We start from the raw sequence: 23,706 nt of genomic DNA on the forward strand, positions 1-23,706 counted from the left end.
AAAAGAGAATGAATTCAAGTATCTTATGTTAAATCTAAGATACTTATTCCTGAAACAATATTGTGTTAGAAGTGTTTAAAGGATTTCCTAGGACTCTGGAATCAAAACCAAACTCCTGATTTGCACAGAACACTTACAAATAATGCTCTTAAAACTGATCTTATGTTTTTCTGTCATTTCATTCAAGAAAAAAGACCAAAGCCCAGAAAAAGAAATTTTTAATCCCTGACATTAAAAACAGAAAGATGATATATTCCTTTAAGGACCTTTAAAAGCCAACAACATAAATAACATCAACTGATGTAAATCTCTTGAATCAAGAGAGCAGATAGGAGATGAAAAATGTGAACAGAAAGCTCAGGAAGATTGATTATTACCTTATTATTATCACTGTTATTATTAAGTGTTAAATTATATGTGATGATTGTGAAGCAGAACAAACCTAAATAATAAACAGGAAAAAATGTCATCTTCTGTTCTGAAAGATGAAAAAAAGCAAAATGATGTTTGGAATGAAGGTAGACATTGACCTGCTTAACTCTAAGATAAAGAACTGAGAAAATCATTGAAGAAACCGAGCTTGGCAGCAAAAGCTTATTAAATACTTTTCCTAAAGACAAATAATTTTGGGGACTCTTTGAGGGTGCTTAGCTCTTGCACTATACTCATCTACACTCATCAGATCATAGAGTAATTCAGCCTGGGAGTGGCCTCCTGAGGTCTTGTAGTCCAACCTGATGCTCAGGGATGGTGGAATCAAACTGGCTGAGGACTGTGTCCATTTGAGGTCAGAACCTCCAAGGATGGACATCCCGGAATTCCTTTGAAGACCCTGTGCCTGAGTTTGACCGCTGTCATGATGTAATGTGGTAAGGACAACAGGTACCCTTTCAAAGACTGGAACATTCGATTTAAGCCAGCTGTTGCTGAATAAATCAGGTATTTCTAACAACGTTTTGTAGAATTGGCCTTCTCTCCTGTTGCCATGGAAGAGCACTCTAGTTATAGAGAGGATGGAAAAGTCTGAAGTAAAGGCATTGAAAGTTACAGCACACTACTAGTGCATGCCTCAGATTCTTATTTCTTCTTTCATTTATAGGAAATAGGTAAGGAATAACTTTTTAGCTCTTGTATATCCAATATGCTGTCCAAGCTGAAGGGGTTAGGCTTCATAGTACTGGGATCTTCCAGGTATTTTTTACTAAAATTTGTCAAGTGATGTGCTGGTTTTGACTTATGTGCATTTCCTGAAATTTGGGATTCATTTAGTTGCAAATCATCAGATTTCATTTAGTTGCAAAATGATGCAATGATATGATTGGCTATAAAGTCCTTGTAAAATTACAGGCCTAATATTTTCAGTATTTTGAAAGAAATACTGAGAGAAGTTAAGAAAATTCTGTGATTCAAAATACATTTATTTGTTGACATTTTTTTGCCTATCATGAGATGAAATAAATCAATAGAAAAGAAACAACTTCACAAAAAAATCCAACCAAACAAAAAACCCCTCAGTAAATAGGAAAAAGAATAGCATCTGGAAACATTTTCTTGTCTTTCTGGCAGCTGGTTTTGTTTCCTACAAAAATTCAACAGTTTTGTGGTGGATTATGAGTGGGTTCACTTTCCGTGGATAAGCAGACTGAACAAACTGCAGTTCTTAGTAAAATTCAGGGTCTGTTTCTTCTCTGACTCAATGTCAGTTTTGCTCTTGTCATCTGCAAAACATGATGAAATATATATTATAAGGAATCAATATGTAGGCAAAACATTATTTTCTTTTTGCTTTCATTATCACAGTAGTATTTCAGCTTCTGATTCTGTCTTCTAACTGAGAGAATTTATATATGGAGCACTTATTTATAGGTGACAAACATAACAATGTGTGACTGAAATAGCTCAAGTTTGTAGGAGGAAATGGACATACTGATGATTATATCTCTAGTTATATCTTTCATTTAGTTGTACAATGAAGAAAATTGTGTACTTGGTTTTTTAGCCTACTAACTCAACCTGCCTTTACTTAACTTTCTTAACTTACTCAACTTTCTTAAGAACCTTCTAGTGATTTACTTTGAAAATTTATAGCACCTACTTCCTCATGATTCTTACCTAATTTCAGTTTCCACTTCTGATGCTTGCAAATCACTTATGACCTTGTATAAATACATAAAAATTCAGTATAAATTATATTGATACAGCTGAAGGATGTATTGGCAAACCTCCAGGTTCTGTTGCTTTGTTATCAGTGACTCCTCTATAATCTTAAACCATATTATTATTGTTTGTAAACATGGAGTTTTTTTAAAGAAAAAGATCTTTTAAAATTATTAACTCATGCCTTTCTGGAAGATTATGAAGGGGGTCAGACTAGATGATCTCTGGAGGCCCCTTCCAATCCCAACCATTCTGTGATTTAGTGATTTGTTATATAATGTGAACATAATTTCCTTGCTGGCCCGATTTCTGGTTTGCCCTTAAGGGCAGTGGAATAACCTGCTCAGAAGGAACAGGGGTATTGTTGTTACATACACATAGAACCACTTCTTGTCTTTTGCCAGAGGAAAAAAAAGATGGGAAGTTCACATGCAAGAGAACACCATTGCACAGTGCACACAAGCAGAGCAAAGATGCCAAAAGCTGGTACCAACCTGCTATCTGGGGTAAGACCTGATTTAAACAGGTGGAGAAAATGTACTACTTTACACTAGTGAACTTTTGGAACTGGCTGCCAAAGGAGGCTGTGCAAGCAGACAGGGATTCAGGAAAAGATTTAACAGAGTCATGGAAAACAGGTCTATAAATGGATGATGCAAGCACTGTGTACTTTGTAACATTTTCAATTAACAATGCCATTCTGGAATAGCTTTTAGATAAGAGTAGGGGGGAAGAACAGGCAAATTCTTCCTAAGCAGGCTGTTAAATTCAACACAGCAGTTTGCTCACAGCCTCTCATTGGGGTGAAAGAGAGACCTGGAAAAGTCCAAAATCTTGTGGGTTGAGATAGAGGCAGTTTATCAGCTAAAGCAAAAGCTGCATGCTTGAGCAAAGCAAAGTAGGGAATGCATTCACCACTTCCCGTGGGCAAGCAGGCCTTCAGCTATCCCCAGGAAAGCAGGGCTCCATCATGTGTAAAGACTGCTTGGGAAGACAAATGCCATCACTGAATATCTCACCTTCCTCCTTCACATGATGATGTGAGAAGCAGAAAAGGCTGATCAATAACAAAAACATCCCTATGTTGTACTGGTTTGCTCACAAATCCAAAAACAACACCACAGGAGCTACTGTAAAGAAAATTATCTCCCTCCTGGATTAAACTAGTGCAGATATGTTCAGATTCTGCAAGAGATTAGGTGAGGTGGCTGCCTGCAGTAGCAGAGAGCTGTCATCAGTGACTGCAACCTTTCTTGCATTGCCTGCATAGTCTTTGCTATAGGTAGAAGTGATAGACTTGGTATCCCTAAGCCCATGACACAATAGTTATCTCATTGTTTTAAGGCAAGAAGCATCTGCAGTAAACTATGTTTAAGCTGTCAGAAAAGAAGCATCAACATTTGGCAAATTAACGTACCTATCCATTGAAATGCAGCTTAACCTTGGCAAGGCTCTCAGTGTACCCTCTGTGAATACTGTGAACCCTAGGCCTCTGGACCTATGTTACATTATATTTTAATTTCTGTCTTCACCTAATGCTCTTAAAAAATGTCACACTCTGAAATACCAGAGAAGCACAACCCGATTGCTTCAGGGTCAGCTTCCCTGTAAAATCAACCCAGAATTGCTTGGAGTCCTGAAAAGCACCATTCTTATAGATAAGAGGGATGGAGAATCTCGCTCACTTCATCATCAGCCTCCTTTGTTCATGACCATATTGTTGCAGGTTGTTAGAAACATGTGGCCCAGAGCCATTTTAGTCTATGCAGTCAGGGCTGTCACAGTAGACTTGGTAGTAAAAATCTTGGGGGAGTTCATCAAGTATTGTGCTAGGAAAAGACAGGCTCAGCTCAGATGAAATTGTGTTAGGAAATGAATGGTGAATTCTGCTAAGTCTGTGCCAGTCTTTTGTCGAGAAAAAAAGTGGTGATGTGTAATGTAAGGAAAGTTGAGCTCAAAGGCTAACAGAAAGGATAATGGAAACCCATCAGAGCAATAAAGTGGAGCAGTCTGGCTAATGAATATATCACTAATCCTGTATAAGTGTGACCAACAAAACGCTAAACAAATGCTTGACATTCTACAGTCAGTGCAGACAAACAGATTTTTCTGAACAAGGGCATCTGCATTTGGCCTAATATTTAGCACAAAGTGTGGCATACCATGCCTTCCCTGTGGCTCAAATCCTAATCTCCATCACTGAGTTTTCTCATAATGCTCAGAGTAACTGCAGTGAGAGAATGTCTGTGTAGAGTCCCACATAACCCAGCTGCCTCTTGAGCTGACACAGTTGTACACATTTCAGGAATCACAATTTTTTTAGAAACTTCAGTAAGTACCTTGTGTAGTATCCTTTCTCATTTCCTCAGTTACTCCACTGTGTGTGGAGATATACACACACACATACAAGAGGTAATGATATCATAAAAACACAAAAAGGTCAGGAAGAAATTAACCTACAGGTAAATTTGCATATCACTATAAACCAAGGTCATCCATCTTTTTAGCAAAAGCAGTAAAAAAGGAACTTAATTGAAATTAAATCAATTCTGAGAGATATATGTGCATGTTTACTACCGGAGGAAAGTATCCTAGTTTTGCTTGTGCTTGATAGCAAAGTGTTTACATAACAAATAAAGACCTCTGTTAATTATGCTGCACCATTGCTTTAAATGTGCTTGAATATCTTGGAGCATTCACTTTCAAATAATTATTTCTGATGAATGGGTGTACATTTAAAATATTTTGTAGTGGGATATTTAATTCTTCTTCTAACTAGAGTGCTTTCATGATAATAGACCCCACTCTCCTTCCTCAGTAGACATAGAAACATCATTCATTATGTTTATAGCTCAATTTGTAGATAATCCTTTAAGGTTTCATTTCGGTATGGTGGTTTTTTAGTGACAGTTGTTACAAATTTCTTCTTCCATTTAACTTTGGCATATTTTAAGTATCTCTTTATTCCCCATTTACTCACCATTTGCAGGACCTACCTTCCATAGGTCTAACAAATGATTACAACAGCATGAAAAATTTCACAGTCCTGATGTGGAATTCAGTTTTAGATTGCTTTTACTGATCATTTTTCAGTTAGAAACAAGTTTTCTATCTATTAGATAAGCAGAAAGAAGAAATAATAATTTGTAGGACCAGTGATTCCAGCTTCGAACAGCAGTAGGTTAGGAAATCCTTGTCAGGAGAAAAGAGCTACAGACGTACAAGCTGTGTGCTATGTAAGAAAGACTAAATAAAACTGGTCATCTGTCCTGATGGGGTAAGTACCACTTTGAGAGAAGGGTTGCTACTGGGGATTTGCCTTCTTCCACACACTCATGAAAGTAAAATGGGAAGCAACCTTCTGGGGCTGAGACTGGAGACAAAATTAAAGTTCAATGTGAAAGTTGCCTCTAAGGACTGAAACTGGGGTCTTCTGAGGGGACACAGATTATGTGCAATACCCTTAAAATACAGTATTTAAAGAGTGTGAACTGATTATAGATATAGAAAGTAAGATGTTGTGGTTGGTACAATTAAATTTTGGGGTCAGGTAGAATGGAGAGAGCTTACTGAAAAATAGACTCAAATACCTACGTTTTCTTAAAAATCAGCACATATGTGGTAGGGGCCTTTACAGAAAGGAAATAAATAGTCAAATAGTAATGTGGAATTTTAATAATATGAGACATTGCTACTTCTCCTATATTTTGCCTCTTTATTGGCTACTTAGATAATTATTTAGAAGAGGGGTGCTGGTATGTTTTTTTGTATGTGATGTTTAGCAAGTAACTTAAATTTTCCGTCATCCAAAACGTCACCTGTGATGTTTTTCCAATCTAAGCCACTTTTGATGCAACTGGAGGCCATTTCCTCTTGTCCTCTTGTCCTTGTCCTGGGAGAAGACTCTAACCCCCACTTTTCTACAACCTCCTCTCAGGTAGCTGTAGAGAGTGATAAGGTCTCTCCTGAGCCTCCTTTTCTCTAGGCTAAATAACCCCAGATCCCTCAGCTGCTCTTCATTGGACTTGTACTGCAGACCCTCCACCTGCTTTGTTGCCCTTTTTGGTCATACTTCTCATACATATGGAGATTTTGTGAGGTTGCCTAATCAAGTGCTCTGTTCCAGGTTGTGATCAATAGAGACCTTTTCCCTAAATGCTTGGTGTCAAAGCTATACAAGCAGCTCAAGACGTGACCTAAATCACAGCATCCTTATATTCCCAACGTGCCTGCCATAGATTGGTTTCAGTTTTGTATGAAGTATATGCATAGATGGGGTGTGAGGAGGAACACTGCAGCAAATGCCAGTGGAAGGGTAGGAGTAGTGGTAGATGCTTATACAAATGGGTTTTACTGACATTTTCTGGATGCAGGAAGTACCATACTTCTTTCAGTCTTCTGGACCAAATTCAACACAAAGTTATGCACTTCAGTGCCATATTGAACTCAACCGGCATGTAGGGGCTGAAGTCAGCATTAACTATAGCCATCTGTTATTTTGTCATGCCATAGTCAATTATTTTTATTTAGCTCTTTCAGTCACACAAAATAAAACTGTCAAAGTTGTCAAGAACTCCAAGAAATTAAGCCTCTGAGCTGCTGCTCTGAGATTTTTAATATTTCTTCCAATACAGATCCTTGTGCCCTAAAAATCCTACCAGAAGTACATTTGGTCTGATAGCTTGATGGGACGTGAGCCAAAGGCTTGTGGCTAGTCAGTAGAATAGATGAAGTAAAGAATTCATCATTTATCTGCATAGACCTTGCAACTGTGCAATCAGTAGTGCAGAAAACACACATTTCGTTAGATAAGTGCTTCTACTGTCCACACAGTAAATTATTATCATCACTGTAATGCATTCAGATAGACAAAAGTGTAATTAAAATTCTTGGTGTTTTAAGTTAGGTAATTTTTAAAACAGGTGGTAATACTCAGTAGAGTCCTTCATTATTATCTTCCCTCAGAGCTAAAGTAGGTGCTGTTCCATGGGAAGGTTCGGCATCTGTGATGGGATCATGGAATAAATGTAGGTTTCTCTTAGACAAAGCAATATAGAAATCATAAATATAGATTTATATAATTAAATATCTAAATATAGATTTAATTTTCTGGGGCAAGTTGAGTAGCTGAACGGAGCATTTAATTTATTGTCCTTCAATTGATTACACTTATTCAGAGGAGAGTTTTCTCATTTCTGTCATAAAACAAAGCAATTCAAATTTTAGGGTGACTAAAAAGCTTTTTGGACATTGTTAATTATGGGATATTGTTAATATTTTTATAAACTATTTTTTTTAAAGAATTTTCAAATTTTGAAATATTTTGAGATCAAATAATAGTGCTGATTTTAAAATGCCAAATGAAATTGAAATACTATAGAAAAATTATTTGAGCAAGCTGTTGCCCTTTCCAATGTCAATTTTTCCTTTGAAAATTCCCATATCATCCATTTTCAGCTCTATGTTCACAGAAGTTTCTTTTCTTGGCTTCAGCTGAATCCCAAGTAATTTTGTCTCTGTAACCAAGGTGAAAGGGACATCCCAATTTAGCATTTCTTCTAAAGGAAATGTCACATAGGTTCCCTGACTTACTTAAAAAAAATTAAAATTCAGACATAAAATTGATTAAATTGTTGACAGATGCAAAGATCAATTACAGCAGGGTAGAATTCCTAGATTTCATTCTTAGAATATCTGAGTATGGAAATCAGAAAAATTAGCAATCAAGTCAGAAGAGTTGCTAGACCTCAAATGAAGAGAAGAATTTCCATTACTTCTTTGAAATAACACTAAAGAATTGAAGTTTGTAAGAGGAGCTGCTCTGCTTGAAGAGACTTTCTGTCTCCACTGGTCTTTTGGAAGGAGAATATGAGCATATACTCAGAAAAGGCAGATTTTTGCAGGAAACTGGTTCCACATTGTTCAAAAGAAAGCAGAGCCCCATTTGCTCTCTCCATTATTCACCTTTGCTGTGGTTATTCAGCTTCTCACAAACTCCTATTTGAAAGGAAAGTCAAGAAGTCCTTTCAGGCAAGAAAGTTCTGTAGAACCAGTGTCAACTTCCTCAGTCTCCTTCCTGATATATTTTTTAAATGAGACATATTTCTGACCACTTTCTCAGTGTATCTCCCCTTAAATTAATTTAATCTGATCAATGCATTCTTTTGTAATTTCTAAGCAAGGATTACTTGTGAATGCTGCACCATCAGTTTCATGTCTTTGGTATAATCAATCTTTACTAATAGAAATAAAAGTATGGATTTATGTTTGTAATTTGGGTGCTGGAATTAGATGATCTTTCATCAAATTGTTTGGACTTTCAGGAGGTGAGTGCTCTCAAAAGTAAAAATATTTTATGCATGCTAGAGAAGTTTAATTGCCTTAAGATCAGTCTTAACTGTAAAAGTTCCTCCTTCTTTTGCCATTAGGAACCACGTATTTCCTAGGATCTTATCCTGTCTAATGCCAGTGTGTTAAAAAAAAACTTAAATTGAGTTATGATCATCTGTCAGTTTTTATGACCCTGTACAGTAATGAGAAATTCTCCATAATACCCCTTGTCAGACAAATCAAGGATGAGTCATTAGCTCCAACTTAACATATAAGGGCATCTGAGGTGACAAGATATGCGGGAAAGGGACAAAAGAGCCACAAGAATCCCGGAGAACAGCAAAATCCAGTGGAAATAAAAACTTTTGTCCTAGAGTATATGGTTTGCAGTTTTTAATTCCAAAGGGCAGATGGAATTCACCTGGGTACAGGGTGAATCTAAAAGCATGGCTTTTGTGCTGCACAGTATGTCTATTAAAAAGTTAGCTAAATTTTATCAAAACCTTTCAAGAGTTAGTTAGATTTGCTTTAATCCTAGTTTTTGTTTGCCCTGGTTTTAATCCTGTTAATTAGACCTTGCATATTTCCAAGTAACTCACTTCCAGATTATTACATTTGCTGCCAAAATTGCATTGTTCATTAAATTGTCTGTAATATTCATTCTTCTTAGCATTTTTAATATAAATAAAATTCTTGCCAGATATTTTTAGATGAGGGAAAATACCAGTATTTTGTATGTCTGTGCTCTTCACAATGTTTTTACAGGAATTTGTTTGCAGACTCTAACTGGACTAAACTGCTTTATACCTCCCTCAAATAGATTATGGAAATGCAGGGATTAATACAGAGGTGCTTACATAGTAAAAAGGTGGGTCTTGTGAGAGGTGGAAAGTTGTAGACGTTTGGAATGGTGATACTTTGGAGTTTGCATTCTTCAAACCACTGCTAATCACTAAATTACATATGCTTAACACTATGTTTCCAGTCCAGCAGGTGTTTTATTTATATTATCAAAATAACTTCAATTCCCCAACTCATGAAACCATATCTTCTAAAATTTATTCCATTCCTACCTGTAGTATATTCTTCATTTGTTTTACTTTGTATGGCTGGACTGATAATTAAGTGAAGTCTAACAAAATCACAGAAAATAAATTACTCCAGTAGCAGAAGTCTGGTTGTATTAAATCATTATATAAGCAAATTAATAATGATACAGAATCTTATCATTACTTTGAATATGTCATTTGCTGATACATGTATAATGCATTTCTTCTTTACATACCACAGAATGCTTATAAAGAAGAAGTAGATTATCATAATCAAAACATGATAAATCTCGCACTAATATCTGCTACTTTCATTGAAAGGCACCCTGAAGCACTTTGCAGACTGTTATATATAGGAAAAGAAATTAGGAATAGAAAATTACACTGAGATTTCATCAATATCTCCTGGTAATAATTACAGGATTTGATCAGATTCATTCATCTCCCATTTGGCTATTAATAGGAATATGACACTCTCTGAATTCAACCTTTATTCTCTTGAGGGGATTTTCTTTGGTGAGGAAAAACTTCAGAGACTTTCTCCACCCTCTTAATGTGCAAAGTCTTTAAATACCATCAGAAGCATTATCACTTGCAGGAATTGAGTGTCTGAGCTGTGATTATTTCTAAGTGTGTTGTACAAAGTCAAGCATAATAATTAGTCTTTGGTTTAAACTTTTTTGATTTTGTCAGCACTGATAGTGTGTCCAGAGGAACTGCAAGTACGTTAGAAAAGCATAACAGAGCCATTCAGTCTCTGAGTCTACTTGTCCTATTGGCACATGTGTGGGCCAAAAATCATCATTATCCCATTTTTGTTAAGAGCGAAAGAACTACCCAGGTTCTGCTGGTGAAAAGGCTACTCACCTCTCTCAACTCTTAGTTCAGCACTCCCAGCCCTCAATAGTTTCAGTGCAGGGGAAAATGCATTTGCTACAACGATGACACAAGTAAGTGATTACCAGAAAATAAGGCTATTTCTGAAAAGAACTCTTAACATTTAGCTTTTATTGTCATGGCAACAGCTTTAAAGTGACCATATCACTAAGCACATAAATAAGATATTAAAATGAGTAAAAAATGATCAGTAAAGAGGGAGAAAATGGTTACTACTCCTTTTTATTTCCTTCAAAGAAGGTGAAAGCTATTGGTGATAGGAAAACTGCCACCCTTTAACATCCTTATTTGGACCTGAAATATTAGCTGGTTTTGTGAGAGGAAAGAAAGAAAGAGAAATGCCAATAGTTTTCTTTTTACTGCTCTTTGAAGAATTCTTTATTTTAAATAGATATGTCCATGTTTAAATTGCTCTTTGAAAGAGTAAAAATTTGCAGTGAAAGCCAGTCTCAGAGGAAAACCTCAGAAAGAGTAAAGTGATGACCTACATTTATCCTCTATTAGAAGGGAGTGAGTCCCATGGATGCAGTCTTTAGCAGTGATGAAGATTAGGTCTACATACCTGTCTTTGCTAGTCACTTTTTTCTTTCTTAAATGGAAAGTCCTTTAATCTTTCCTTTCTTATGCTGCTTGTCTCCAAATTGATGAAAAGGATGTCTTTGCAAAGGGCATGGCAATCTGGGGATGAAAAGCAATATGCTACAGGCCAGCACAATGTGCAGGAGCAGCCTGCCAGGGTTCCTCCTCTCCATTTTCTTCCCTTTCTAACAATGTCCTGTAGCAACCTCACCAACAGAGCACCTGGTGTAGCTGTGTCCAGCCAGAGAGGGCTAATGATCTCAGCAACACAAAGGGTCACATAACACAAAGGCTCAAGGCAAGTTCTCTGATGGGGAAGAACACACAGATTAAGTAAAAAAGTCACTGCTATTTGATAAACTCTAGTAATTAAATCTCTAATTGCTCTCTTCATCACAGAGAACAGGCACTAGTTCCAATGAACTGTTGTTCGAAAACGTGATGGTTATTTTCTTAATTAGCTTAGTTGTGCTTCTTTTTAAAAGAGTGTTTTGCCTTCCATCTCTTCAGATGGACCAAATAAGGATGATGACTGGAGATGCTACAGGAAAACACTACTGTCCTACTGGAAGACTCTGAACATTACCACAGATCATGCAGATCCCTGCTGTGCTGCCCAGTTATTAGCAATATAATGAGTCAGATCTTGGAGTCATCCAAGTTAGAGATGAAAAAGGCTTTCATTTTCCTGAAATCATTACAAGTTCTCGGTTATAGTCATACTGTGTGGTTCAGTTAACTTTTCCAGATACTGAATTCATCCTTCATCCTAGGGTATGTTTGAACAAAGGAATTGATTTTTTAGATCAAAAAGTTCCTTACTTTAGATACTCAATTACACGGCAGGATAGAGAAGAAAAGAAAAGGGGGGGGGGGGGGGGGGGGGGGGCGAGGGGGGTGGAACAGAGAGAAATACTTGGATTTATTCTGTTTCCTTTTTATTTCTTTTGTGCCAAAAGTATGGTCTTAACACTATATATAGGGCATTTTTTCCTTTGTGGATAATTTAGCCTTTTATGTGTTTATATCAAAAAACAAAACACAAACAAAACAAAACAGAAAATACAAACCAACAAAAAAATCTACAGCCAAAAAAAAACCCACAGAGAAAACCAGCTGAGAGATAAAATACCTCATTAAATATTGCTTATTTCATTTTCTATTTGGAAGAAAGAACACTCAATGCCAGTTGGTTTCAGCTGTTGAAATAATAAAGGAAAAATGTTGTAACTGGGCACAGTGATTTGGTCCAAGCATGAAGAAAGCACTAGGTTATTTGCTGCAGTTGAAATGAGGGGCTCTAAGACACGACTATAAATTGAATTTTAGTGGTCTTGCTAACTAAAATGGGGTTTGAGCTGCATGCAATTTTTGCATACCTATTCTTTTGGTGCTTAGATCAAGGAAAATAATTTCATATGTTTCACAGTTGCTTTCTTTTTGTCTCTCTGTAATTCAGGAGGAAAGACTCTGGGATGTTGTCATACAAAGAGCACCTACCGGTCAGCCAGGTGGTGGTTGGAGACCTCGACCGGCCTGGGTCTGAAGCCAAGGTGTCCGTGGGTCCCGTGCGCTGCCAAGGAGATCGTAAGTCCTCTGGTCTTCTTCCGCTTACTCCTGGGTAGAAATCCAGTTGGAAAGGGGTAACTTTGGAGGCACCCTGTGGGAACTTATGGCGGTCTGCTCAAAAGGCCTTTTGCTATGAAATCATGATGTGATTTGAGAAATTTTGACTATGACAATACACATATAATGGCTTATATTTTCATTTAAAATATCAATATTCATCTTTATTTTATGGTAAATGTGGCAACTTGGATTATTCAACTAAATTTATATAGATGAGCAGTAATACAGATTGCATAATAACATCTCTCAACATCTGTGCTGCTGTTGGGTGCTCTTGTCAGTGTCATTATCATTACTATGCTTACAGGATATAAATGGTAGCATGATGGCAAAACTTATCACTGTAATCTCTGGCTATAGGTGCATAAAGTTTGACAAGATTGTTATCAAATGTTAAGTGTATCAGGACTAGATGTTTCCACATAAAGCGTTGGGAGATTTTTGGAGTAGTCGCTGGTTTCCAGGCTGAGTGATGCTAGGAGGTGTACATCCTCCAATTTGATCATCTAGTGATAGAGTAAATCAGTGTTGTGTCAATTTCCACCTCACACACACTCAAAATTGGAATGCAGTGAGGAAAACTGTAGTCTTGCTTCAGTCTGTTTTATATTTCAGGAGGTGAAATCCACTACCAAAGGCATAGCAACTGTTTAAGGTCCTTCTAAATCACACTTCAAAAATTTAAACTCTGTGCAATTGACACACATGTTTTATTTGTCCACTGTGTTTTAAGGCAGTTGTCTTACAATAGGTGCAGTAAGGAAAGGTAGTCTGATTTAGTTTAAAACAACTAATATTTGTGTGATCTATAAATAGTATAAAACCCATCCACAGTAAAGAGTACTATAACTCAGCCTATAAGACTGAGGTGATGCAGAAATATTCACATCATATATTTATTGCTTTTTATTTATGGTGTTTGACCAGTCACAGGTCAGTCTGTGTTTGTTTGTGTCTCAGCTATGTTTGATAAATTTTTTTGTAATAGGCTCTTACAACTGATGACAAAAAATAGCGAATAGCATTTTTCTTACACCTATATTATTCATATCCTGAATCTGAGTGCTTCTAGAAATATCAGTCTCTAAAGTGTGAGCCATTTCTAAGTATTAGTATAAATGAAACCTCATCTGAGCAGGCAGTAGCCTTTATTAGAATGTGACTGAGTGACACAGCCTTTTGGGAAAGTGAGCGGGTGTATTCCTACCATCCTGATTAATTTAATTTTCTCTACATACTTTACAGATATGATTCGTAGTTTTTAAAAAACTTTGCCTATGAATAAATTTGATTTTACTTCCATCACCATCTATTATTGTCAAAAATCTGGTATAATTTTTCTCACAGGAGATAATATAGAGCCTAGTCCTTTACAGTTAGTAAAAGCTCCTGTTTTATATTCCCAGTGCATTTACTAAGCATTCCCCTTTGTATTCTTTCTTGAACATATACAACATCTGCTGTTTCACCTTGTGGAAAACAAGGTTTCTTTTCCAGGGAAAATGCCAAAATTTTAAACTGTGCTTTTGTTCCAAATTAGAGGAAAGATCCAAAGTACTACATTTCTGGGAAAGTATTAAGAACAACAACAACAAGAAGAGCAACAAACTACAAAGCAATTCATTCTCTTTTTTTTTTTTTTTTTTTGGTGTATTGCATGCATCAAAACCAGCATTATTAGTACTAAAGATGTTGAGTGTCATCACAGGACTGTTCATGTGTTCAGTTAAATTCAGTTGCATGTGTAAATGAAATTCAGTTACAGTTATAAAGACTGGCTAAGAAATACAGATTTTTGTTTTGCTTGCAAGTAAGGTGGAAAAAGTAGGAGTGCCTAACCAGTCAAATAAAAACTTACCTATTTAGAAGAATTTCTCATTGTGGTTGCAGCCAATACTGTGACAACTTATCTCATCTTGTCCATGCCATGTGTTGTATCAACCCATAGTCTAGTGATATTTTGCAGCACATGAAGTCACGTTTTCCCATCAGAACTACAGTATAATTTGCCACACACTTCATAGCTACCTCTGTGTAATATCTAGTGACAGTGGTATGTCACCTAGGCCAACTCACATCTGCACATGAGTACAGGAGTAAGAGTACCACAGAACTGATGGCCTTTGCAGTCCTTAAAGAGACAGCTGAAAGCTTACTATCTGAGGGCAAAGAGGATTAAAGAAAGCAAAGACATTTGTTATTTCATGCAGTTCACTTCATCCCATGCTCATCAAATTCTGAAGGATCCATTAATCAGCAGAGACCATGACAATTAACTGTTCCTACACTATTGACTGACCAGAGTAAATCTGAAAATCATCCATCTCGGTGCAATTTGTTTTGACACAAACCAAGGAAGATTGCAGAATCATAACTGTTTTCCTGTTGCAAAAATAACTATTCTTCTCTCAAAAATACAGGTTTTATTTTGTTCCCACAAATGACAATTTCATTTTTCTTTTTGCCTGATTTATTACCTGTTCTCAAATAGTGGCTATTGTTGGAGATAAAGATCAGAAAACTGGTTTATTCATGATTACACATCTTTGTGTTCCAGAAGTATTTTTCTTATTTAACTGCACCTCAGAAAACTCTACTTGCATTCTGAAAAGTATTCAGCAAAAAGGGCCTTTATTACCCCTCTAAAGATCTGGTTAAGCTGCCTTGTTCTACCGGAATGATGAAGACTCATCTAGTCACTGCGCCAAAAATCCCATAAATCTGGTCTGGGGCCTGGTTTGCGCCTTGGATTTAATATCCAGGATGTCTCTTTGCTATTTTAATGTTGAGGAATGCTTTCTAAATATCTAAAGATTTTTCTAAGTGGTGATCTACCAGGAAAGCAAACTTATCCAATTTCATGGAGAACAGATGCACAAACAGGAGATGAATTTGGTGGGGGTTTTTGACACTGTATTGCAATGATTCAAAGATCAAGAAAGGGTTTTCAGCAAATGTCAGCTCTACGCAGACTTAAAGCAAAGCTGTCCTTCCTGACCACTGCGGTATGAGCGTTGTACTTGCAGAATGACAGAGGCAGTTTATCAGCACATTCTCAATATCCTCTTAGCCGAACTGGAATTAAAAGTGTAAACAAAGAAAATCAGTCCTTAGATTCCACAGTAATACTGGATAATGGAACTACTCTTGTTTTCTCTGAAGTGAAGGTGTTCTGTGCAGGATATAGAAAAATGGGCACCATAGAACCACAAATTAATAATTTTTATTCTTCAGCTAACTTTGAGACACTGATTAATTCTTTTACAGACCTATTACAGTTTTTCTAATACTTGTGTAATAGGACCTGGGCTCCTCAGCTGCCCTGAATTTAGCCTTGGCCAACCAGTAATAGAAAGACTTTGTCCATCTCTTTATGCTATTTCACTGTAATGCAAAGGGGCACCTTGAGCCTTCTCCCTTTAGAGAAGAATGCAAGTATGTTGAGGGTTTTTTCTGTCTAAGCTCAGCCTGAGGTGGTAGATCAAAGCTTCAAAAGCAGATCTGGTAATTTCTTTTGAAACCAAACCGAATAACTTACCTTGCTATGGTGGGGCTATTGCTACAGAGATTTCATCAAAAATCATATTGAATCAAAATTACATTTCTGGCTTCTGGCACCTTCTGAAGAAATTTTTTCATTCCTCTTAGCAAAATAACGGTTTTCACAAAGCTTCTATATTTGCCACCTGCTAAGAGTATCCTTTTCCCAAGGACTTCCAAGGATTTTGATTCGAGTTTGCTCTTTATAAGCCCAGAGGGGAATAGACTGACTATTCTGCTCTAGATTTGCTTTTCTCCTTGAGTCTATTTTCCTTTTGTCCCATTTCCTCTATAGAAAAGACAGAATTTAAGGGGGAGATGTTTTTTACACAGCTCAGATTTATGTTTTTTCCATCTTCTCTGCTGTACAGGTTTTATCCTCCCAGTAAGACTTTGATTTCTGAGCCATGAATCATTTTCTTGTGTATTACTTCTATTATCTGTAATCTTCAAAATGTGGAGGAGGAAGCAGCTGCATTCATTGACTGTGGTTCTTTCTAAGCTAAGTTTTCATGAAGACCAGTATCAGCAGTGTGCTTGGAGAATCTGCAGTGACAGACAAAAAATGTCCCCTTGACAGATAAGAGAAGTTCAGGAAAAAATCAAAACCCAGTTCTTCCATCAGTGCATTGATTTTGTTTGTGCACGTGTGCATATGACTGTGCATGTGTGTTCTCAGGGGAAATACACCTTGAGTTCTTTTTTTCAATGGTTTTGATCATGGCTCATCATTACTCCTTTCATGACTGATACTTTGTTTCTTTCATTCCTGAATATCACTTCTGGCTTTACTCCTTTTAGAATGTTCCAGCAGAGTTGGCTTATTTATTCAGACAGTGGAATGGCCATGCACATTTTTTGTGACTCTGGGTTTCTATTAAAACCACTCTGCATTTATCTAAACCGGCCAGCCGCTGCCAGGGTCAGTGCTTAGAGGCTGGTATCCTTGGTAAGGTGTGGGTTTGTATTCCTTAAGTACTTCTTATGCATCACATGTGCAGTTTGGTGACTCAGAACTGTCACTTTTAATGAAAATAAATTAACTGCTTCATGTGCATGCTAAATCCATTTTCATTACATTGCAGATTGAGGACTCTTTCAACATCTTGAACTTGTTTTTCAAGGGTACCACCTGAGTTTCAGAGAAAAAAATAGCATAGCCTTACAGTGCAGTTTCCAGTTACACATGAAACCTATGACCAAGGTCAATTCTCTAGTAGGATGTGCAGTGTGTTGACTCAGAGAGATCTGCAGTGTTGTTACTGTTTCATACATAGGTAAGGTAAACTGGAGAGTATCCCAGAAAGAAAACAACCAAACAAAAACAACCTATTTGAATTGTTGAAAGATCCAACTGGAATTGAGTCCTCTACTGGAAGTAGAAACAATTTACTCCTACTTTGTCTTAGACAACATTCCAGTTATATAGTGATTTGTCTTACAGGTTAATGGAAGTGAAAACATGGTATCAAATGAGAATTAACATCAGCGATGTGCCCTACCAAAAAAAACAAAACCTAGCCAGAGTGCTTTCAGGAAAATACAAAAAGGTTTTTTTGAAACTCCTGAAGCAATGATTCTGCCAGAGGCTTGTGTGATGGGATGACATATCTGAAATTTAGACAATTCCCTTTTGAGGTGTTAATTACTTCTCTGCCACTATGGTTAGAAAACTAATCAAAAGCTCTAGATTTTTCTACATTCCTTTTTTTTGTTTGTTTGCTTATATTGCTGGATATATCTAGCAATCCTTTTTTATATTATTTTTATTTTATAACTTTTTCTATTATTACTAATTTCTTATGATTTCCAAATGAATTGCGATATGTTCAGTAAGGAAAATACAGATCAAAACTTGATCCATCTAAGAGTTTAAATTTTTTTCACCAGTACCTATAGGTGCCTTCAGTACGCACAAAAATTTGTCTGCTGGATTTCCACATCTATTACCCCAGCATTTCTTTATGTGCTGCACTAGATGGTAAACTGTGTAATTCAAGTGGAATACAGATTCATTCAAAATACATCAAGACATTGTGCTCACTGCTTATCACAGTCATTCCAGGGCTACCAGCAAAACAGAAGAAAAGCATCCTTTCAATAAAAGCAGCCTGCCAACCAAGAAGTACTATTTCAGACTCATTTGATTTTTTCAGTGAAAACAACAGCCTTTGGTTTGGATTTAGGTAGGGATCTACGCTTTAGTTAATCAAACTGCTGTGGTTATCCTTCATATGCAATTGCTTTCCTCAGAGGCCCAAGAGAAAAAAAATTACCCACTAGGTTATTTTTCTACAACTTTCTAAGTAAAAAAATCCATTCTTTTGAGGTTGTTTAATATCTGATTTAAATAATTTCATTTCTCATTCTTAGGACTTTCACTTTCCCTTCACCTTTAACCCTGTTTTATAATGCATAGTTAAATTTATTGTGAAGTTTAACTAGATTTTATTTTCATCTTCATGCAGAAATATTTTCTCTAGGAAGCAGTGCTTAAATGCCCTCCTGTGGAGTCTTAATATTTCTAAGAGAAATATTTCTCACCTCCCAGGAAAACTTAGACTGTGGCCAGTTATCTCATACAAACATAGGCTATTTCTGGCCATGTGAATAAAACTTTGCCTGTCTTGAAAATAGGAGCTAGAAAATCTCCATTGTTCACATGAATTTAGAGCATTTCTCTGTCATGCTGAAATATGCAGGAAAATTAAAGGTGAACATGGGATAAAGTATGTCCTTCTCTTATGTGTGTTCTCATATCCTTCCTGAGCTGCAAAGTGCTCCAAGTGCTGGCATTCTGGCTGGTAGTTTTGTCATCCTTTTCAATTTGCAACCAATTCTCAAAAGCACTGTAATTATACTCAAAAGGGATTCTCTGATGTTGTACACCAAAAACCTTTGAATTTAATTTAGAAGTTCCTGTTATGTACATTTTCAGCGAGATAACCTCTACTTTAGATGACCCATGGTGGACAGTACCAAAATGAGAAGACCTAATGTCTCCAAAATCGCAAATCAGCCTGGAATTGTCTTTAGATTTAGGGGATGGGGAGTGGTAGGCAGTGTGAACAGCGTTTGAACATGTATGGTTAGAATTATTCAAGTTCCAAAAATATTTTCTTTCTTTGTGATAATACTTAAACCTAACTAATCATTCTAGACACCTTTCTCCTACTTCTTTGCATTTGTACAACAGGAGACATTTTGGCCTACAAATTTGGGACAAATTAGCCTCCACAGGACTGTAAGGTTCTGCAAGTGCTCTTTCTACATACCACCCTGAATGTAAGGCTTCTTTTTCTATATCATCTCCAAACCCACAGGGAATTGGTGACATTAATGATTTATAAGCTCTCAATGTTTCTGCAGTACATGACCTTTACTGAGGTTTATTACATGGCCATAAAATTCTCTTTCAGTTCAAACTTTGAATACATGTGTATCCATGGAATAAAGGCTTGTAAAATGACATAGTTTTAACACAGAAAGATATTGACTCATAGGTTATATATAAATATTCTCTATTGTATCCCACTCTCTGTCAGATTTTGTTCTGTTTGCTTTCTGAAAGCAAACCTTACCCTTGAGAGCTAGTCATCTTACAGAGCAGGAAAAAGTACAGATCACACAGAGTTTAACCATTTTCCTATTGGACATGTCTTTTTATGCCAGACTGAAGCAACAGGATGCCTGCAAATAGTGCAAGAGAAAAAAGTCACAGTAGAATCAAAAATTTAATTTTGTCACATTGGGAAAAACAATGTCCCATACAGTTTGTGCCACATGAACATTAGTAACCCAAGGTAAAAAATAAAAAGGTGGACCTGATCCTGTTAGAATATACCGAGGAGAGGTCGTTTTAACCACAAGCAATGGCTCTTGATGCAGTTTGAAACCTTTTTTTTAATCCTTTTCCAGCTTTGCAAAGATCCAGTAGAACCTGGGTGCTTTGTTCAAAAGAGTGAGATTTATGACACTTTTGCCTAGTACCTGGTAGTGTATGACAGTATTATAGATTACACCGTCATTCAGAGTGTATTTTCATTATGAATGCAACTTACGTTGCTGGAGACTTTTCCTTAAGGTCATGAAGGCAGTATGCTCTGAGGATCTGTTTTGATGGGAAATGCATTTCAGCCTGTTCATCTTTCCTGTTTACCTTCCTTTAGTTACTTTTTCTGTGCATGCTCTACTGCCTTTGAAAGTCACACCTGTTTCACACATATGTGAATGTAGGTACAAAGAGTAACACAATTCCCCAGTTTACATCTCCACCCTTTCCAGATTCATCACAAAATGTAAATCAGACAGCAAACATTTAAGATAGGAACAGACCTGCCTATTATTGATTAACTTTAATTCTCATATGCATTCCATTCTACCTAAATGTATATGTTGGTATAAACTACAGAGGACAGTTCATTCAAATATCAATGAACTAATAAATTTTGCTCTTTTTACATATTTGCTGAAGTAATGAAAACATATGGCAATCTATGCCCATGTTCAATTCTCCAACTGATCATAAAAACAAAAAAAAAGGTGAAATTCCATAGGGGAATTATGAGCTTTATGTTTCAGTGATGCAGAATTCAAATGCAATTAAGAGCTAATCTTATTCAAATTCTCCTCATCATTATGATTATATTGCAGTTAATTTTATCTTCTTTAATGCAAAAAAGAAGTATCTGAAGCATTTCATGTAAAGTATTGTCTCTAGATTCCTAGGGAATTTAAGCAAGCATCATTAGTCTGATAGATGACATACAGTAGCAGTTCATATTAAACTCAAATCCTCTTGAAGTTATGTTTTAATTATAATTTCAAACATCTTACCATCTATGTGATTGTAATGCATTTTACTATCTTACCAAAGCAAAGTAAGAAAAGCAATTGTGCAGGATACAAAATCTAAGAATGAAATTATGAGAGATTTCCCACAGTGTATAGAAAAGTGAGAAGGAGATGCCAGTAAAGCCATAAGGAATTAGGAGAACCTGTGACTAAACTGGGGATTGAGAAGTTGCTGGAATCCTGTCTATTACATGTACAAATTTGCAGCCACCTTTAAATTTCACCCTATAAGCCTGAGTTATCTTAGAAATGAGGTATAATAGGGAGGGAATTATCTATATTTATTTTTTTAGGCTGAACTCTTTCTCAATTTGATACTTTTGGCCTGTGCATTCCTGCAGTACTGACTGACATTTAAAGAGCAGAAAGAAAAGAGAAAGGCAGAAAATGATTGAAGGCAAGGTAGAGTGAGGTCAGTGTCGTTCATCACTATGTGTAAGTTATGCAAATTGAGTCTCATTTAGATGTAGATAAGTGATTGGCAATAGGATGGAGAATAGCCAGTTATAACCTCATGGCACCCAATATCTGACACACAACATAAAGTGTCTCAGTAATGCTTAAAATGTTCAATCACCAAGATGGAAAAACTAAGAAGAAGTTGGAGACCTTTGGCACTTGTTAAACTTGCACCACTGATCTCTGTGCTGGGGAGCCACACTAACTCTAATTGTGTCTAAATACAAGCATTTACAATAGTTGAACCTTTTCTATTCAATGAGAGAATAAAAAGGATGGTCATGGATGTATTTCACAATCACAGCTGCTATTCATAATGATTTCTTATCCCACAGTCTATTCTCCCCAACCTTTGACTGTAGGACTGAATTTTGACAGCTTCAGTTCAAAACCTTCCCATAATCAAGTCCTATTATATGGGTATATATATTATTATACAGATGCTTTCCTGAATTTTTGAAGGAATGTTACCTGATCCTTCTCTCTCTCAGTGAAGCAGGTCATTCTAGATTTTCATGTAGAACTATGATGCAGTTCCCAAAGGAACTACCTATTAACACAGAGTTGCAAAGCTGTGCATTTTTGGGAAGTGATTAGAAGTCTGAACTGTTAAAAGGGAATATAGCAATAGTTTGAGAGAAGTGGAATATATATATTAAAAATTAACCTCCTATTCCTTTTCTCTGATCTATTTTTTAACTTTTTTTCTGACCTTTGTCTTCTATGGAAAAACTTGCAAATGTGGGAGAGAAAGGGCTAGAAAACTGTAAGAGAGCTATGAAGTATTGCCTACTTACTCCCTTTTCCAGTGATAATGCTATGGATAACTTCCACTGTTAAATTTCTGAGTTTGAATATGTTGGGTTCCAAATTAATGCGGCAACCTGTGAAGTGCCATAAATTAGGTATTTACAGAGCAGGTTTCAGAGGAAAGTTTTTGATTCCACTTCATTCTTCCTCTTTTCTGTGCTTAAAACTTATCTTTTGTGAGGTGCTATCTTGGTTCTTCAAGGGAAACGAAGAAGAAACTTGAAAATGCTGATAATTTTAGTCAAAGCTTTAATTTTGAATCAGCTCAGATAGAATTAAAAGGAGATGAGGGGGAAATCCTGTACCTTACAAACTAGTACCTTTTTTGTCATTAAAGCAATACAGAGCAGTTCTATCCATTTCCTGTTAGGATCTTACAGTAATCTGTACTTCAAAGGTATTAGCTAAGCTTGCAGAATCATAAAGCTTTCAACTTTACAATATTAAGCAGCAAATTCTAACATTTTTGTATGCCTATATTTCAAGTCTCATTTGTGAAGAATCAGCTCCACATCTGATTTGCTCTAATTCAGAGGAGCAATATTTTTCATGAACAACATTCAAAGAAGCAGTTATGGAAAGAGAGCCAATAGTGATTTATGGTTTCAAAAGTTTCTTTTCAGCCTGTTCTTTAGCTAATCAATTTCCAGCATGCCCACTGTATCTATATTTTGTTATTTACCCTTGGTTTCATGAACTCCTGCTGATGGAAAACTTTTGCCTTATCACTCCAAACAGTTTTGCTTTTGAAAACTGAGGAAGTAAATCAGTATAAATCAATTATTACACACAGAACATAGTTCATGTATCTTCCAGTGTTCAAGTAACTTCCATTATCATTTATTTTAGATTAGCTATGGTAAGGTTAAATTTAAAAGAGTTTATTGTTATGAACTGTTGTTGTGTCTTTGTATTTTAGATTCAGGCAGAAGTAAATTTGATCCACAGTTGGCAGGATATCTTCCAGGAAAGTTAAGATGCTCCAAAAAAGGCAGTGGAAAAGGGATTTTTCCAAGAAATACTTTAATTTCCCATTCCAAAAGAAGAGCAAATTCTCAGAAATTCTTGCTGTGTAAACTCTGAAAATATAACAGAACACATTGGTTATCAAGTTCTCATCGATGTAAGGACATCAGTGTAACCTTGACTTTCAACATTTTACAAAAGAGCCTTTTTCGTCACTGTTTAACTATATTTTATAAATGAAGTTTTGAATCAAATGGCTGTTTAAAATGCCCAAATTGAAGTAAAATTTTCAAACCAACGTGCTCAGTGTACTTACATTTCATTAACAGTTTCAAGAAACTTTCCGTTTCCTTCAAAACTCTCAAAAGCTTCAGTGTTTTCCAATAATGGCAAGGTCTTGCTAGAAAACTAAACTAAATTTAATATTTCCTTCATG

The 23,706-nt window shown here is 36.2% G+C and overlaps 1 protein-coding gene across 1 annotated transcript in view; it reads left to right on the forward strand.

Annotated features, from left to right (window-relative positions):
* CNTNAP2 (contactin associated protein 2) overlaps window positions 1-23,706 on the forward strand; it is a 1,031,909-nt gene that overhangs the window by 853,214 nt on the left and 154,989 nt on the right. Inside the window, exon 15 of the mRNA XM_010398652.4 lies at window positions 12,472-12,599. Within this exon, the coding sequence (XP_010396954.1) occupies window positions 12,472-12,599 (128 nt within the window). The remainder of the gene's footprint in view (window positions 1-12,471; window positions 12,600-23,706) is intronic.

The sequence above is a fragment of the Corvus cornix genome, chromosome 2 (assembly GCF_000738735.6).
Source record: "Corvus cornix cornix isolate S_Up_H32 chromosome 2, ASM73873v5, whole genome shotgun sequence".
Lineage (NCBI taxonomy): Eukaryota > Metazoa > Chordata > Aves > Passeriformes > Corvidae > Corvus > Corvus cornix.